The following is a 16,144-nucleotide window of genomic DNA, read 5'->3' on the forward strand; positions in this document are numbered from 1 at the left end:
GCTTCCGAGTTACTAGTCAAGCGCGCGAGATGTATGTGCACTTCGGTCAAGCGAAACTACCGAGTGAGTCAAGACAGAAAAATATAGTTGCATGTTTTGACAATAAACGCATATGAGAGTGTTTGTGTGTCTATAATCCTCGTATATATATACATGTACCTCTGTACGCCATGATGGATGGTCTTCTAACGTCGCCGCGGGGCAATGTGACGTCACGACAAGCACAGGTAGGCAGGCTAACAGACATTCGGTATTTTGACAGACTTAAAGACAAGAGCTCGCTCCGGTCCTACACAATAAGCGTGGACAGGACTACCAGGGATATTTTTACATTTATATATGGGATTTTAGAAAGATATGGTGCGCGTTCTTATCGCCCTTTTGTTTGTGGTGCTGGGATCTAGGGCCCATGGGCCTGACCACACCCACTCGCATCACCATCATCACGACAGGTAAGGCGTTAATTTTATCCGCCTTAATAATTTCTATTTATATACATTCTTGATATTTTGCATTAAGCTGTTGACCATATGTGAGACTTTACGAGAGATGCCATGCAGTTTTCAACGTAGAAATTTTGGTTGATTTTCTTTCATATAAACATATAATAATGTTGTTTTTGTCATTCTAATATCTTTTATATCCTCTTGATGATATTTGATTGAGGGAACACGTGATACGCATGACTGAGCATATGACAAAGACGGTAAAATGCATAATCTTCAACCAACTCAAGCGATACGTGTGACATCATCACCGAAAAAAGGACGACATCTTCTTGTGACAGCAAACAAGGCACGCTATTTGTACGAGTTGACTTTTTATAATAAAATATGAACACGAAAAAATGGAGAATATTAATAACAAAAATAATAACAACGGGCATAGTAGAGAAATAAACATTTCTTTGTCCGATTCATTAAACTGTTGAGAAGATGACAACTGACAAGCTGAAATATATATAATTTACCACAAGGGCAGGATTCGTAACATTTGGAAGGGGTCTGTAAGTGAAGGTGGCGTCAGGCATATATATGCCATGTAAGCAAATATGCAATAGCATGTGCGTATACAAATCCTCAAATGCACTTGTTTGAATTCAATGGCTTTGCAACACCTTCTCGTAAAAGGCATGCTCAGCGATTTCATAATTCTAGTGACGCTATACAACAATTCACTGTATTTTAGAATGGTACTTTTAAGCAATACTAGTATAAGAAAGTTATTTAAAAACATTCACACTCAGCGTAGGCCTCAAAAAAACACCAGAGAGTTTTAACATAACAAATCCCCTCCTTAAACAAAACTCTGCTGCTACCCCTAGACTTGCATAAGGTCCCCCTCTCGTTTATCCCCTCTGCACCTACGTCTCTCTACTGAAGGTACATCTACCGTCCTACCCCACTTTCTATCGTAGATGTGCTGTTCATCCTTAAACAAACAAATTGACTCAATAAAAGTCCCTATAATACATTTTGCAGTTGGCGTGAACACATAATAGAATAGTCTCGTTGGCGGATCCAGGATTTTTTAAAAGAGTGGTTCCGTCCTCTTTCATGCTTGAATGTATATCCTAATAGATCTCGAACCATTTTGTTTTCTCTAGCTAAACAATATAAACCCCCATCCCCATCTAAACCCGTCGAATCGTGTGATAAATATATCTGATAATATGTGACCGTAAGAACATAATCGTGACTAATTTTATTGTTGACGAGGCATGGCGACTTTTGTGCTGCACAAGTACCATGTACGGTCAAAATGACCAACAGACATTCAAATTCACGCGAAGTGTATTATTACTGTACTCATTTGCTCCTTTTAATTTCCCTGTTAAACATTCTTTTCAAGTTAAAAACAACAGCTGTCGATTTTTCAAAATGAGATCCCAGGAAAATGATCTGGTTTTCATTAGAAAAATGTAGTCTTTGTAACTGTGGTAGGTTTTTCATAAAATGAATTTATGAAGTGTCCATGGCTGCCTGATATTTCGCGAAATTGGAACGGAAAGGGTTAGGGTTGGGAAAGGTCGGGATCGGAAATAACGGACTGAATAATGGCTATTTCCCAGTGCTGGAGTAAATCCAGTGAAGGTTTGATAGGCAGAATACCGATTGGGAAACATGAGTGCACGGACTCTCGGATACCTGAACTCATCTTTATTAATTATCACATACAAAAGCATTTTATGACTTTTTTTAGTTCGGGATTTCATGTTCTAAATCGAACGTACGATAATTCATAAAAAGTGGTTCGACGACAATGCTGTTAAATTACTTTCAACATTTCACCTGTTTTTCATATGTTTTCATTAACCAGCCATTGGTCGTATGAATATTCGATACTTGGATTATAAACCCTTTGTCATTAAAGCACACAATGGACAGCTTTCTTATATACTAAGTCAAACTCGAATTCCCCACGTTAACGGCCTGGTGACAGTACAGAGGGCTGATTATCCCAGCATAATGTCGTGATTGACTGATGTATATGTAATTATGAATTAACATATCCATAAATCATAAAGCTTCTTTATCAACTATTATATGCATGACTGCATCTGGTAGAACATTTACATAACCACTAAGTATTTCCCGTCACCCAATTCTCCCGCCCCCTGTTACTGTCTAACTCGGTATCTTTACGCTTAGTGTCCTGATTCTCTTTGGATCCCTACCCCCACAAACCCGACCCACAGTGCGTCACCCTCTAAAATTATCTTCCCATCCATTGTTTTTTTATATATCCTACCACAGCACTTCACCATCCTTGTACCGCTACCCCTTTTCTCCTCTCCCCAGTCTTAGTACTCATTCTCCTTCCCCCTCCAAACCCCATAGGAATCACCGCATCTGGTATCCCACCCCTTAGAAACCCTGTCTTTATAGCCCCCTCCCCCTAAGTACAACTATACCCTACAGGATCTCTACCCGAAGTACTGAACACTCCCTCCCCTAATGTAGAATCAGGTGTTTTCTTCAGTGTATTCTACATGGAGGACTTTGAAGAGGCCAAAATTGCAACATTTTGGATCTGTTTTCTCTCTCTTTCTTTTCCCTAGACACCCGTCTAACTCTTCATAGGACTCTGTCTGTTACAAGGACGTTACGACCCACACAAACAAACAGCTTTGATTCCTTATGTAATCTTTCTTCTCTGCCTTTATTTTGAAAGAAAATATAATAGAAAAATACTAGCTTGATATATCAAGCGGTTTATTTTCACAAAAACTCAGGTGTCAATGCCCAAGATTCTCCTGATCATATGTGCCGAAGTCCTACTCCACACGTCATGATGGACATGCGCAGGTACTGGGACTTATAAAGCCCTGTGAATACTAGACACATAATATACAATCATACGTTTATCTGTGTCCTGAAAAGTATCCGTATTTCAAACCTCACCGTGACGTCAGGTGTTATTGAACGGATATGGTGCACTCCTTATTGGTTCGGCTTCACTTTTCCTTATGACTTTTAACCCCACAGTAACATTAAGTATTGTTTTGTGATCATAATAACAAAGACAAATGGCCGTTATTTATGCATGTGATTGTTTTCTATGGCGCTATTATCAACCTGGATGGACCCTGGGGCTGAATACTTGCCTACGGTCGGGTTTTATGGCAAATAAAGTGACATGGTCATATCTCTCTCAAGTGATTTAACGTAACAAAATCTTGACGACTGTGTTTGGGATACCGTTGTGACAACGATTGACAAAACTGTATAAAACTGGAGTGATGATGATCATTTTTTCAAGATTTCCGCGCCCCCAAAACACAAATAAGCTCCTGAAGAAAACCAACCTATTGCACTGTGTCGACCAATTATATCCTGACTATGGGTCCGTGATTTTCAGGCCTTTCCGACATGCTTTGGAAAAATAAAACATTTTATCAGATCCGGCGCTTTCCGTAATGTTTCACGAGAAATGACGGGAAAACCCGATAACGGGATAGTGGTAAAGTCAGGATAAAAATACGGATATATAAACAATCAAAACGGTATCAGTATTGTCTTACCCGTTGGCGTGACACTCTCGTTTGTAATTGACATCGCGTGACCTATTAGTGGAATGATTACGGTACGTCACGAAGACAGGATGGCAATAGTACCTATATAATTTACCTATATATTCATTTGTGTTTTTTCATAATTATTGTTTTGGCCGATTGTGCATATCAGGTATACATAAGCTCGTTTTTCCGGTATTCTTTGTCCTATGACACAACAGCTTTCTGACATATCACGACTACAGACTTTACCCTAATTGCTATCAACTATGTACATAATATTTCTGTATTTACTAAATATGGTAAGTACATATACGGTCGTAACAAAAATCACGACATCTATGTACGTATATCCCCATTAGTTAAAACATGAAATCGCACTCACTAGGATGTCCTGTAGTACAATATATACATATAGAGGTAAGCGAGGAGTCTCATTAATGCTGTGAGTGACAGACATAACTGGACACTGGTCAGTTGTCAACAACGTTGTGATTGACGAGGCATGTCTTCTTGTTCCGGTCATGGGCCGGAGTGACGTTTAAAGACGACGACGAGCGCCTGTTGTTGTGACGGAGAGACAGGTCACGTGACTTAATAGGCCACCGAACGTCTTTGATAAGGGCTTTATATATTTCCTCCTCAAATGACAGTTGGAACAATTAAATATGCATGAATTTATGTTTAGAAATCGTCTTGAAGCAATGGAAGAATTAGAAAATAGAATGAAATAGAATAGAACAAAATCTAGCTCTAGCACATTTAAGAATATCTAAGATAATTTTTAGGGTAAGGAGTGTCGTGATGCGGTGACAGGTACATTTGTTGTTTCAAATTCGGAACATGTACACTCAGTATTTATCTTCCACCACCAAGAATAGGTTATGAAATCCAGTCACCCAGATGTGTAAATATGCACCAATAAAATCAATAATCTATGAAGGCTGGCGTCATTCCCTCGTTCCAGTGGGATACACCAGTATAGGATACACACATGCTCCGTGAATATGGATGTTGTTTTGGGGGAAAAGTAAACTCTAAAAATGTTGATCACTTGGATGAGTTTTCAAACTTTTGTTTATGGAAATTAATTTAAAAAAAGAAATGATTCCTTTGAGGAAATGCAACGCTCAGAGGGACTACGCGCTTTCAAAGGGTTGCGTACAATTTCAAAGTATGAAGTTTTATTATTTGTACTAGTATATGATATTAAGTATCACGAGACAATAACTAAGGGCATTAGCGTGGATCATATAAAATGTCTCAGACAATGATTTTCAGTTTTTTGTTATTAATATATATGTTCAAGGTTTTCGTTGTATTATTATACAGAAACAAGTTAGTGTAGAATACATACAGATTTCTCACTGATCGTATAATGAGTTCATCATGAGTGATGGTGTGACGTTGATGGACTATTCTCCAGGTTTCCTGTGACAGGTATACGTCAAACACAATACGGAGAAAATTAAGATTGCCCTCGAGGTTTGTTAGATAAAGAAGACCCAATCGCTTATTATATACCAATTTTCATTAATTGCAGTCATAAATATTAACTGTAAGCACAGTGCCTGGCACACTTAACAAATCCAACTTTTTTATTTGTTTATTTTTGATGTTTTATTTATGATACATGCATTACATGTCTAAAACATTACAAAATCAATTTATTGTTTTGATTATTTCAGCTTAAATAATCCTAAAATCGAAAATATGTTTGAATTCAAAATGTTCTTCTTATAACTATTTGAAATCTTTACAAAACAAATTTCATTATCTTAATATTTAAACATTTTTTAGCTATTTCTAATTTAAATTTAAAATCTACAAACTTAAAGTGGATTCGAATTCAGCTTTTCATCAAAAGTTGAAACACGCTTTCATATTATGCTAAGGAAATATGTGTAAAGATATTAAGATATTGATATGTAGATATAGCAATAACTACATGTTAGCTCTACGAAAGGTCAAGAGGTCAGACTACTTTACTCAACCCTAATTTATCTATGACGTAAAAACGTACACTATCATTTAATATTAGCTATTTAAAGTTGGGCATGTCGGTATCATCTAGATTCAATAACCCTACAACTGCGGGACTGCATATTCCAAATACATGTATGCGAGTTTCTTTTTCAATTTGTGCGTGACTTAAGCTTGCTGTCTAACAACTTAGCGCCATACCTCTGGACCATGAAGGTAATAAAGAACTTGAACTTGACCTCTCTCTGCAGAGAGATGTATGGTGATATAGTCTAGTGGACAGCGCGCCGGACTATTTTACGGGTGTAGTCGATTTGTAGTTCGAATACTATAGTGCTTCTTCCAAAATAGTTCAATCCTCTTCAGTAAAACCGTTGTCCGAACCTCCGGCCGGTTGAATTGTTGAGTCAAGGTCAGTTATGGACGAAGTAGCGAGCTACTGTATAGAGTCACGCAGCTTCGCATGCTGATTCATCTTTATGCGTAGAACATGCTGTATGACATTTTGTGACCTTGACCATTGGCCTTGACCTCTATGACCTTGTTTATTATTTTGCGTTTAGGTCAGTCCTGAAGTTATAGGGTCAAGTAACTTCACACGTTTGTCTGTTTGTGCTTTACGTCCTATTAACAGCTACGGTCATTTAATGACGTGCCAGATTTTGGTACAGCACGTTTCAGGACTTTTTGTAACCTTGACCTTTGACCTTGGCTTCTGTGACCTTGCTATAACTCTTAAGTGTGGGAGCGGGGCATCATTTCTTAAACAGAAACATTTCTAGTTATTGTTTTAATCAGATAATATTTTATTTTATTTTGTAAGCTACAATACATAAATAAGGGACGTCTCTTGTTCTTTTTCAGTCATACAACTTCTGTGAAAAGGGATGGAGCAAATAAAGTCCGTTCCGGGATGACTCTGTCGTACGGGTATGTTATCACTTAAAATTAACAATTGAAGTTCTATATGAATCTATTTGACAACCATATCGATTTGTAAGTTTATATCCTAAACTTTAAATCTGAAGAAGAAACAAGTCAGAAATCTGAAAATATATTGAAAACTTCAACAGTTTTAATTAATTCAGAGTTGCGTTATTTCTTATAGCAACGGAAACTCATTGAAATGTATATAAGTAATCGTATAAACACGATATTGACTACGTATTCCTTGTGTCAGACAGGTATATACATTGCTAATAGCTTAAACTCCTAATCACCATCGTCGTATGACCTTATCTGTTGTGAAGAAGCCTACCAAAAACACAAACAACAAACAAATAAACACTCGATCAATTAAATACATCGTTCATGGTTACGACCAATTTTTACTCTCCACGAGACATAGGGGTTCCGGTCTGGTGATAGGTCACGTGAGACGGGAGAGCAATGAGGCCCGAAATGAACCCCGTAAACTTCGCGGGTTCAAACAAGTTTAATATGAATTATGATGCAATTATTTCGACGTTCATTGTTCCACTGATTGATGGGAAGGTCAACCTCGACCACTATGTTCGTAAACCTGTACATTCCCAACAAGGACAATGTCTTGCTTGTCTAAACAAAATGGTGAAGATATATATCTTATGATTTTACTATGACATTTTAATCCCCTTTTAAAAGAGTTTTATAATAGTACCAACATGTATTTTGAATTTATAAGTTATGTTATATTTGAAAGCTAATTTACACCGATTGTCCGAGTCTACATAGGGAAGCACTCATTCGAAAGACTGGAGTCCTTCTAGCTGGTGTATATTAATTACGGACATTTATAATCGAATTCCGGAAAATAACCATATCAGGAGTTAATTCGTTGCACTGTTGACTGACACCCGATAGTCGACTGTAGAACTGTCTATTCTGATATAGAATACTTTCTTTGCTGCGAAAGGTTCAGACTTGGTCAAACTACTGACATTGTTTTAAACATAAAAAGGTAGTCTTTCTTTCGTTCGTTCTTTCTTTCTATATAATCCAAATGCACAAAAAAAGTAATATAATTTTCTTTTGACGATTGAAATAAGGCATTGTATTATCTAGGTTACGTTGCCCCCCAGGACGGATAATAAACATATCCCCCCCGCCCCCGTTTTCTTACCGTCGATATCCTCGTTACATATTCAATATATACTATACCATGTATACAATATCATGATACACGCACATGTGCTGCTTATTAAAATAAAGAGGGATAAGTATTACAAAAAAACTACGATAGAATGTGTAAATTATAAAGTAACAAAAGAAATTTAAGCGTTTGTTTTGAAATAATTAAGTTTTCTCTAATTTAATGTCGGCTCTTATGTCACCGAAACGTGCATAATTTAGTTTCAAACATAACTTACTGCCAACAGGAAACAGATCGTACATAATTTTGTCAGACACCTGAAAGCATTTTCCATCACGAACAATGATAAACATACATCATAAGTTGTTTTATCTACCATTATTACGCGTTATATTTTAATTAAATGAGGTTTTCCTGCTTACGAGAAGTATTTAAACATAGATATCATATATCTTTTGTTGTTATGAATTGTAAATGGCTAAATGAAACACTTTCATTGCCGGCTTCAAGTTATGCTTCTGAATATGGCTTGTGAGACAAGTAATGTGTTGTTGTCTAGACTGGGGTTTGCCTATGAGAGGGGGAATACAGGGGCGGATCCAGGATTTCCTAAAAGGGGGGGGGGGGCCGAGAAATTTTTCTCAAAAGTCAACGGTGTGCTGCCGAGCGCGTAGCGCGAGTAGGGGGAGGGTACGGGAGGGTGTCTTCCCCATCCTGTAAGGGGGGTGTGGGGGATCTCCCCCCAAAAAACTGCGGAAGGAATGAAGAAACCTATTGTAGTTATGGGAAGAGCGAGGAAATCTGTAGAAACTGGGGAAGGAATGAAGAAACCCTTTATAGTTATGGGAAGTGCGAGGAAATCTGTAGAAACTGCGGAAGGAATGAGGAAACCTATTGTAGTTATGGGAAGAGCGAGGGAATCTCAAGAAACTGCGGAAGGAATGAAGAAACCCTTTATAGTTATGGGAAGTGCGAGGAAATCTGTAGAAACTGCGGAAGGAATGAGGAAACCTATTGTAGTTATGGGAAGAGCGAGGAAATCTGTAGAAACTGTGGAAGGAATGAAGAAACCCTTTATAGTTATGGGAAGAGCGAGGGAATCTGTAGAAACTGCGGAAGGACTGACAAAACCTATTGTAATTATGGGAAGAGTGAGGGAATCTGTAGAAACTGAGGGAGGAATGAGGAACTCAATTGTAGTTATGGGAAGAGCGAGGAAATCTGTAGAAACTGCGGAAGGAATGAAGAAACCTATTGTAGTTATGGGAGGAGCGCGGGAATCTCAAGAAACTGCGGAAGGAATGAAGAAACCCTTTGTAGGTATGGGAAGAGCGAGGGAATCTGTAGAAACTGAGGGAAGAATGAGGAAACCTATTGTAGTTATGAGAAGAGCGAGGGAATCTGTAGAAACTGCGAAAGGAATGACAAAACCTATTGTAATTATGGGAAGAGCGAGGGAATCTGTGGAAACTGAGGGAGGAATGAGGAATTCAATTGTAGTTATGGGAAGAGCGAGGAAATCTGTAGAAACTGCGGAAGGAATGAAGAAACCCTTTGTAGTTATGGGAAGGGCGAGAGAATCTGTAGAAACTCCGGAAGGATTGAAGAAACCCTGTATAGTTAAGGGAAGAGCGAGGAAATCTGTAGAAACTGCGATAGGAATGAGGAAACCTATTGTAGTTATGGGAAGAGCGAGGGAATCTGTAGAAACTGAGGGAAGAATGAGGAAACCTATTGTAGTTATTGGAAACTGCGATAGGAATGAGGAAACCTATTGTAGTTATGAGAAGAGCGAGGGAATCTGAAGAAACTGCGGAAGGAATGAAGAATCCCTTTGTAGTTATGGGCAGGGCGAGACAATCTGTAGAAACTCCGGAAGGATTGAAGAAACGCTGTATAGTTAAGGGAAGAGCGAGCAAATCTGTAGAAACTGCGGAAGGAATGAGAAACCCTTTGTAGTTATGGGAAGAGGGAAGAAATCTGTAGAAACTGCGATAGGAATGAGGAAACCTATTGTAGTTATTGGAAGTGCGAGGGAATCTGTAGAAACTGCGGAAGGAATGAGGAAATCCATTTTGAGTTTTTTAGGAGTGACGATCTGTTGACTTTGTGTAGTGCTATTACTCAGAATAATAAAAAAAAATGAAACAATATTATGAATATTTTAATTAAATTTCCTTTAAAGAATCTGACCTTGATACGCTATAAAAAAAAAATGACCACAGTTTGTTTCTTTCTCATGCACCAGTGAACATGTAGGACTTATTATGTAACTAATTATAACGTTATAAATCAAATAAGGATAATCTTTGATGCAAATTGCTAATATTACTTTGAGGTTTTTTTTGCCCGTAATCCTATGAACCTCTGAGGTCTTGCAGGGAAGTCATGTATTTGCATCATACTGTATATAAATAGAACATGAGTTACCGTGAACGCTATGACTCCGTCTAAAGCATATTTTGTGGCCATTAAAAAGAAGCCGTGTGATTAGCCAAAGTTCGAACACACGTAAAAACTATTTCCCTATTTATAAATCATTGATACTAATGTCAAAACGGCATGCATTCGGTGTATTAACTTATATTTATATATGCGTTGATTTGCGAACTATATGAACTAATAGCATCAAGTCCTGCAAAAGGTCAAATGAACATGTCACTTTATCAAATAAGTAAAGGTTTAAATATAAGCAGCATTAAAGGTAAAAATAAATAAATAATCAAACAAACATTTTTTTTAAAATAAATTAGCACGTGGTTTGGTGATGACGCTGGTTTATTCTTGTCAATATGACGCTTGGTATTCCGCTTCAAATAATATATCGAATAGCACTGGATCAATCGCTCAAATGACTACGATTGTAGGATTGCTATTCCATCAATAACGTTTTATCGTTGAATTGACGAATCGCAAACACAACACACGAAATGCTCCAGCCGTTGGAATTGTTAAAATTATATTTAGGCCTTCACATTATATAAACTAATACCGATACGTTCGATCCGCGCTGACAGCAACTAGCATCTATCAGTTTACTTTGTTTCAGTCAACCAAGCGGTATAATTGGATACCGGCATATTAGGAAGTACATAAACGAGAGTCCGGAGTCCATTTCGGAGTGCCACAACAACGCTGTAATTGTTACCAAAACTTAAACATGTAAAAGTAAAAACTAATGAAAAGGATGGCAACTATTTTAAATAAATTTGTAGCAGGTTGTACAAATCTCACCGTTGGCGAGGTTTTATGTTAATATATACATGTAGGCTAATTATTCACTACAGACATATTAACGACTCGTTTTAGGTGGCAGACGGAGTACTAAAGATCATTTTTTTAATTTAGTTTTACTTGAGAATCTGTGAACTTTTGTCGTATACATATAAAAGATGTATCAATCTGCCCCTTAAAAGTTTTGGCAAGGTAAAAGTTTTAATAGTTCTAGAATCCTGCTCTTTCTCTCAACAGCCGGTAAATGTCACCGGTTTATTCACAGTTTTCCCCGAGATTTGATCTCATTTGTATTCCGGAAGCGCACGCATTAATTTGACAACATGTCACGTGATGTATGGGAACAATTATCCTCATGAACACGAATGACTGATTCATTAGGCTGCACTAATCACAGGGCGTGAGTTCCTGGTTTTCCGGTCTACTAAATCCGGAAAAGCTACATCCCAGATTCTGCAATAATGGTAACCAAGACACGAAAAAGTGGTTTCCGCCAAGACGGAATGTTGCATTCTATAACTGTACAGCAGTCATTTCCGGTCCAGAATGGTGGGTAATCTTTTATCTTCGTAACAGCTTAGTTGATGACGTCACTAAAGAGCCATTTTTTAAAGTGTCATCTCACTAAAAGGTCAAAATGTGATCATGGTAGCATGCCGTTACACGTGACACTCAGCATAATAATGACAACGGGAGAATAAGAAACCAGAAAAAGGCAGTACCGACACTCCACGTTAAGGACAAATAAGAACTTAACCTGGCTTTGCAAAAAATCAAATAAATTCAATTAAAATGGCCTGTATCTTCAACCTTGCATCTTGAACCTTACACACCAGACTGGGTTAACTAAAACGCATCCAAGACTCGACAACCGAAAGACTCCGCCAAAAAGCAACCACGCCCGAATGCAGAAGCATACATATTAGACTTCCCGAAAAAGTGGCACCTCATATCCTTCCAAAGCTACACTAAAAGTGGAATATATTAGAAATCTGTCAATTACATAAATAACTGTATTCTGTCAGAAAGATAGCTCAGCTTGACAAATTTTGCGTCTTAGATTCGGCTACGATATCGATCAACATTTGATAGTGTTCGGGAGCCGGTCGAAGTGGTTTTACAGAACCGTTTTTGCATACGGTGTCTTCCGACATTCAAAAAGTTTTTTTTGGCGGTATTGGTTTAGTATTTCTGCATGTATCGGTCGGTGTTCGTCACCTACACAATATGATGGACTTGCGTCCTTTCAAACAAGATTGTATATTATAAGGAGAAATTTTGGCTCGAATCCGTGTGGAAACACTCTTAGCGGCCGTACGCGATGTTAATTGAGGGTACACACATGCGCGGTGAGGGATGAAAACGTTTAAGGCGAATTTTCTATGGAAGCCGACAGCGAATGTTCGGCAGTAAACCAACACATTTACTTTACATACGTATCAAATGAAATGTGGAGAACTGTTGTACACAGCTTAAGGGTCCCCATACCACTGCCAAAAAACTGTTTCCATAGTATTGCAATTTCTTCAATAGATTAATTTCTGAAAAGAAAACCATACCTAGCGGGACTTTGAAAAATAGAGTGAAATAAACAAAATATAATCATTGTAAACAATAAAGCGGGACTAGACCAAATGAACCAAGGACTCCAAGATTGCTATACTGTCGCTCAACCGAATTAGCTACTGGTCAATGAAGTTGAACTGGCCCAAATGCTACAGTCATATCATATAAACCAACGAATGAGGTTTACTGTATATATACGAAAAACCACAGTGCAATGAGATCGACAGGGATCCTTAATTTAAATCGGTCAGGTCGGTGTCAGCGCCCCATTGATGAACACACGCTTGATCATAAACAAACCACAGCTTTACCCATTCATAACACGGAAGTACCAGAGGCTACTGTCGGGGTGTAGGTGGGAAATGTCCTTTTACGTCACGACCAAGAATGGCTGCCATTGGTTACCAGTGAAGGCACGTGACTGGTTGCTGTTATCAATTAGAATATGTATGTTCAATTATATCGATACCCACACACGAGCTTCAGTCTCGAAGTTAAGTCCTGGACACCGTTTTCATTGAAGCAAAGCGAACGGAACCTTCAGTATTCGGATATTGGTTCCATTGATGTTTTTGGCTTCAGGGAAATGACGATGTCAACCAATTCATTGATGATATTCAACGGTCTATGAACATCCAACATCACAATAAACAATGATATTTACAACATGTTACAAGTACTGAAATGGAGTCATACTTGTCTTACGAGGCACATAAAAGTACATACAGTGCTCTTGTAATTAATGTTCTCTCAAAGCATGGCGTTACAACATCATTTCGCAGTTTTTTCGTTCATAACAAATTTCATTTAATTATCATTAATCCGTCAATCCGTCGATATAATTAGAATACAGAAAACACCTTCTTTTTCATGGTGGATGTTTTGCTAAGCTAACTACAATTGGTAAGACGAACAGAATGCAGCATAGAGCACAAAGTGTTTTTAACCAAATGTTGGAGAGGACCCCCAAAATCCCCTTACCTATTAGAAGAGACCAAACCCCCTCCCCAAAACTTGGTGCTTTGCGCAAACGGCAGCATATAAAGTTGGACTCTTTTCTATAAGAATGTCGACCCTGATGCCCCAGTAATATAAACCGGTATGCCCATTAATGTCGGAAAACGTCACTACATGCAGAGGCCGCATGACAGCACAACAAATATTAATACTCCGATTGAGAAAAGTTTGTTTTAAAATGACCCCACAGGGACAGCAGGATTCCTACTGATCGAGAGAGCGTAGATTCGAACTAACTACTGATCGCGAGAGCGTCGATTCGAACTAACTACTGATCAAGGGAGCGTAGATTCGAAGTAACTACTGCTCCAGCGCGCGTAGATTCGACCTACCTACTGATCGAAGGAGCGTAGATTCGAACTAACTACTGCTCGAGAGAGCGTATATTCGAACTAACTACTGATCGCGAGAGCGTCGATTCGAACTAACTACTGATCGCGAGAGCGTCGATTCGAACTAACTACTGATCTAGGGAACGTCGATTCGAACTAACTACTGATCGCGAGAGCGTCGATTCGAACTAACTACTGATCGAGGGAGCGTAGATTCGAACTAACTACTGATCGAGAGAGCGTCGATTCGAACTAACTACTGATCTAGGGAGCGTCGATTCGAACTAACTACTGCTCGAGAGAGCGTAGATTCGAACTAACTACTGATCGAGGGAGCGTCGATTCGAACAAACTACTGATCTAGGGAGCGTCGTTTCGAACTAACTACTGATCGAGAGAGCGTAGATTCGAACTTCCTACTGATCGAGAGAGCGTAGATTCGAACTAACTACTGATCGAGGGAGCGTAGATTCGAACTAACTACTGATCGAGAGAGCGTAGATTCGAACTAACTACTGATCTAGGGAGCGTCGATTCGAACTAACTACTGATCGAGAGAGCGTAGATTCGAACTAACTACTGATCGAGGGAGCGTAGATTCGAACTAACTACTGATCGAGAGAGCGTAGATTCGAACTAACTACTGATGTGTATTAAAGCAAAGCACTCCAGCCCGATGCACATACTTTACTGGGAAGCAATCAGCGAAAAACGAAGGACCTTAAAAAAGGGATGAAAGATGACTCATTGAACTCATGCTGCGGAACCCTGGTCAAGTTCACCAGTGTAATGGACCGCTAGTTTCAGAAGGCCCGGAAACCTGGTCAAGTTCGCCAGTGTAAAGGACATCTAGTTTCAGAGGGCCCGGACACCTGGTCAAGATCGCCAGTGTAATGGACGTCTACTTTCAGAAGTACCCGGACACCTGGTCAAGTTCACCAGTGTAATGGACTTATAGTTTCAGAAGGCCTAGACACCTGGTCAAGTTCACCAGTGTAATGGACCGCTAGTTTAAGAAGGCCCGGAAACCTGGTCAAGTTCGCCAGTGTAATGGACCGCTAGTTTTAGAAGGCCCGAAAACCTTGTCAAGTTCATCAGTGTAATGGACGTCTAGTTTCAGAGGGCCCGGACACCTGGTCAAGATCGCCAGTGTAATGGACGTCTTCTTTCAGAAGGCCCGGACACCTGGTCAAGTTCACCAGTGTAATGGACCGCTAGTTTCAGAAGGCCCATGACACCTGGTCAACTTCACCAGTGTAATGGTTCGCTAGTTTCAGAAAGCCTGGAAACCTGGTCAAGTTCACCAGTGTAATGGACGTCTAGTTTCAGAAGGCCCGAACACCTGGTCAAGTTCGCCAGTGTAATGGACGTCTAGTTTCAGAAGGCCCAGACACCTGGTCAAGTTCACCAGTGTAATGGACCGCTAGTTTTAGAAGGCCCGAAAACCTTGTCAAGTTCATCAGTGTAATGGACGTCTAGTTTCAGAAGGCCCGGACACCTGGTCAAGTTCGCCAGTGTAATGGAAGTCTAGTTTCAGAAGGCCCGGAAACCTGGTCAAGTTCACCAGTGTAATGGACGTCTTGTTTTAGAAGGCCCGGACACCTGGTCAAGTTCACCAGTGTAATGGACGTCTAGTTTTAGAAGGCCCGGACACCTGGTCAAGTTCGCCAGTGTTATGGACGTCTAGTTTCAGAAGGCCCGGACACCTGGTCAAGTTCACCAGTGTAATGGACGTCTAGTTTTAGAAGGCCCGGACACCTGGTCAAGTTCGCCAGTGTAATGGACGTCTAGTTTCAGAAGGCCCGGACACCTGGTCAAGTTCACCAGTGTAATGGACGTTTAGTTTCAGAAGGCCCGGACACCTGGTCAAGTTCACCAGTGTAATGGACTTCTAGTTTTAGAAGGCCCGGAAACCTGAATCTACAC

At 39.4% G+C, this 16,144-nt stretch overlaps 1 protein-coding gene across 2 annotated transcripts in view; it reads left to right on the forward strand.

The window, feature by feature from the left end:
• The first annotated feature begins 201 nt into the window (after positions 1 to 201).
• LOC110452343 overlaps positions 202 to 16,144 on the forward strand; it is a 28,861-nt gene continuing 12,918 nt past the window's right edge. For both annotated transcript variants that reach the window (XM_021500800.1, XM_021500801.1), the window contains exons 1-2: positions 202 to 452; positions 6,863 to 6,928. In XM_021500800.1, the coding sequence (XP_021356475.1) occupies positions 358 to 452; positions 6,863 to 6,928 (161 nt within the window). In that variant the 5' untranslated portion in view covers positions 202 to 357. The remainder of the gene's footprint in view (positions 453 to 6,862; positions 6,929 to 16,144) is intronic.

Source organism: Mizuhopecten yessoensis, unplaced genomic scaffold, assembly GCF_002113885.1.
Source record: "Mizuhopecten yessoensis strain PY_sf001 unplaced genomic scaffold, ASM211388v2 scaffold6625, whole genome shotgun sequence".
Classification (NCBI taxonomy): domain Eukaryota; kingdom Metazoa; phylum Mollusca; class Bivalvia; order Pectinida; family Pectinidae; genus Mizuhopecten; species Mizuhopecten yessoensis.